The 2,907-nt window shown below is 36.3% G+C and overlaps 1 protein-coding gene across 3 annotated transcripts in view; it reads right to left on the bottom strand.

The window, feature by feature from the left end:
- The window catches only part of LOC107724742 (aminoacyl tRNA synthase complex-interacting multifunctional protein 2-like), an 8,323-nt gene extending 5,436 nt beyond the window's left edge, over positions 1 to 2,887 (bottom strand). Inside the window, exons 1-2 of one of the 3 annotated variants that reach the window (XM_016533771.1) lie at positions 2,745 to 2,887; positions 1,946 to 2,152 (exon numbers count right to left, since the gene is read on the bottom strand). In XM_016533771.1, the coding sequence (XP_016389257.1) occupies positions 1,946 to 2,152; positions 2,745 to 2,759 (222 nt within the window). In that variant the 5' untranslated portion in view covers positions 2,760 to 2,887. Of the gene's footprint in view, positions 1 to 1,945; positions 2,153 to 2,310; positions 2,428 to 2,636 lie in introns of those variants that run through there. The other 2 variants (XM_016533770.1, XM_016533768.1) reach the window with 2 other exon arrangements.
- Between the last annotated feature and the right edge of the window lie 20 nt (positions 2,888 to 2,907).

Raw genomic sequence — 2,907 nt, 5'->3', positions numbered from 1 at the left:
CACTGTCGCTAAAAAAAAAAGCCTAATTAGTTGGTTTTATTTCACAATATCAGTCTTGTCGGGGCTAAAATTAGCCTATAAGCATTAGCTATAGCATTACACTAGCATAAAATAATAACAGCCATTATTATTATTACTATTATTATTATTGCTATTTTGTCATTCCATAGAAGTGGGGTATTATTGATAACAGCCAGGCTAGTCTTCCAGCCTACCATACCTGGAACCGTGGCAGATTGAATGATAGCACTTGTCGAATTGGAGGTGTCCACCCGGCTTTTTTACGAACGGGAATTTTACAATAGTATATAAAAACAACTAGAACAAAAGTTGCTAGGCAACAGTGATGTGCATCTTCAACCGCGGGAAAAAGTCACAAAAGCAGAAATTATACACCGTCTGTAATGCGAACGGTCAATTTGACCGCTTTGGCCATTCAAGGTAGAAATACTCAGAGCTCTTTTGTGTTTTGTAATTTCAATAAAATAACAATGTTATATAAAATATACACATATTTAGGAAAAGTCAGGGTATTATAGTAATATGGGTTTTATTTCAACAAAGTTATTACATTTCAAAATTTAAAACTTGGTAGTTCTAGTGTTAAAAGGCTTCCCTGCAGTTGTCTGCCAAATTAAAAGCTCAAGGTTTTAACTCTTGCAAGTGAAGATATTAAAACTTAAGTATCATAATTTAACTACTGCAGTGTGAAGTAAAATAATTAATATAGTTATTATTTTACAGTGCACTTGTATTACAATAGTATTTTCCAGAACATAAGACATAACTTTTTCATCACCTTGTGCTTAATGTGCTGCAACTTATATACCGAAGGAACTTATATAACGCAATTAACGTCAAGCATGCAAAACATGCAAAGCACACATATTTGGACTGGCGCTGAATGAAAGCGGTATGTGAAAGTTTACTTCAAAAGTGCATTTCCCTTGTGCTGGTAGTTTTTATTATTATTAAAAAAGTTTCCATTTATAATAAATATGGTTTATAATGAATACCACTATAATTTATGCTTGTTTTATACTTATATTTTTTGTTTGATACTTTTATACATACCTTTCAATGCCATTCAATTTAACAGATTTGTTGTGGAGTCAGGGGAACTAAAATACTTATAACAGTATTTATAATGTTTGTAAACATTATTTTATTAACCTATACTTTACATTATTTCTGAATGCAATAATCAATGTGACTTACACAATAGAGACTTATCTGTGCTTTTTTTCTATCAACAATGCAATTTTGACCCATATGCAACTTATTTTCTGGAAAATGTGGTATATTTCTGAATTAGAATATATAGAATATATCTATATGTGTGTGTGTTTGTGTTTATACTATTATCATTAAATTAATTAACTTTAATACTGTTCAAATTTAATTCCTTAATTTTTCTCCCTGTTGCATTGAAAATAGTATACTGAATATCAATATTTTTCTGTTATTGTCTTAAGGTTAGTAATTCCAATTTAGTAACAAGACTAGTTTTTAATTCACAGGTTTATCCATTACAATGTTATTTAAAACAAACACAATTTTTTCCACAGAATTTCCAGAAGAAACAACCTCACAATTTATACCATGTCTGACATAAAATTACTCAACAAGACTAGTTTTTAATTCACAGGTTTATCCATTACAATGTTATTTAAAACAAACATTTTTTCCCACAGAATTTCCAGAAGAAACAACCTCACAATTTATACCATGTCTGACATAAAATTACTTATTTCTTGATATACGATAATTATGGCTGCTAAACAGAAACAGAACACAAACACTCAGTTAACTGCGAACTGGTTAACCGGACTAGCATGTTTATGCTGATTTAGTGTTGGCAGTAGAATGCTGAAGGAAAATACCTGAACAGGGTTGAATCATCAAGATAAATAGAAACTGTCTAATGGCTCGTGTAAGGGCTCACCTTGCCCAGTAAGGAGTCTAGATCTGCCGTTCCTCTGAACACAGACTCAGCCGGTCCGCGTGACAGTGTGCTGGCGTCCAGGTCTGCGTCAGGAGTGGTCACTGTCTTCGCCAGCCCGTCGACCGTTGCCTTTAGCTCATACAGTCTTCTCAGGACCTCATCCTGTCGCTCCTCCAGCGCCTTCAGAGCAGGATCCACCTCCCCGTTCTGAGACCAGCAAGAGATACAGATGAGAAGAGACCGCTTACATGCAATCTGCATGGATACCTTCAAATGTTCACTACAAAACAGCATTTGGTTGCATTAAACTAACTATAACTAAGTGCAAGTGGACCCTGCTATAAATAATAGGAATATCAATTCACCATATCATCATCATCATCACCATCCTTTCTAATATGATCCATCTCCTTCCTAAGTATCTCAGGGAGTCGTTGTTGTTCGTTGCTGGTAAACTGCAGTGTATTAAACTGAAAGTGAGATTCCAGGAAATCCAACATCTCACTGGAGGACCAACCTCTCATTCCAGAGCACAAAGCACTGCAGCTTGTCAATCATCAAAGCCGACATGCATGCGCCCATTGCATCAGACAAACTTGCTTCGGCTTTAGCGACTGTGTATTTTGCGCATCTTTATGATTTTATGCTCATATGTGTGGTTTGAATGGTGAACTGATGTGCTTCCGATTACCTGAAGCGCGTGCTCTCCGCAGTTCATTCCCTGCGCGTGGGTATTTGGTAACTTGTACATGCACGTTGGCAAATCAATCTTTATGTCACCGGGACTGACGGGCTTTACCTTGTACATGGGCATGATGTCGGGTGACAAACGCACTCCAGTGCCAAAATAAAAGCACGCAATCCAGATATGTTAGTTTTTGACGGGATTTGTCGATTTCTCGACAGTCCCTCTAGCAACCAGCTAACAGCAGCTGAGTGGCGAAGAGGCCGTCGTGCGTCAT

This window comes from Sinocyclocheilus rhinocerous, unplaced genomic scaffold (assembly GCF_001515625.1).
Source record: "Sinocyclocheilus rhinocerous isolate Xijiao unplaced genomic scaffold, SAMN03320098_v1.1 scaffold275, whole genome shotgun sequence".
NCBI lineage: Eukaryota > Metazoa > Chordata > Actinopteri > Cypriniformes > Cyprinidae > Sinocyclocheilus > Sinocyclocheilus rhinocerous.
Note: the sequence above shows the minus strand (reverse complement) of the source record. Positions and strands in the feature narration are given on the sequence as shown.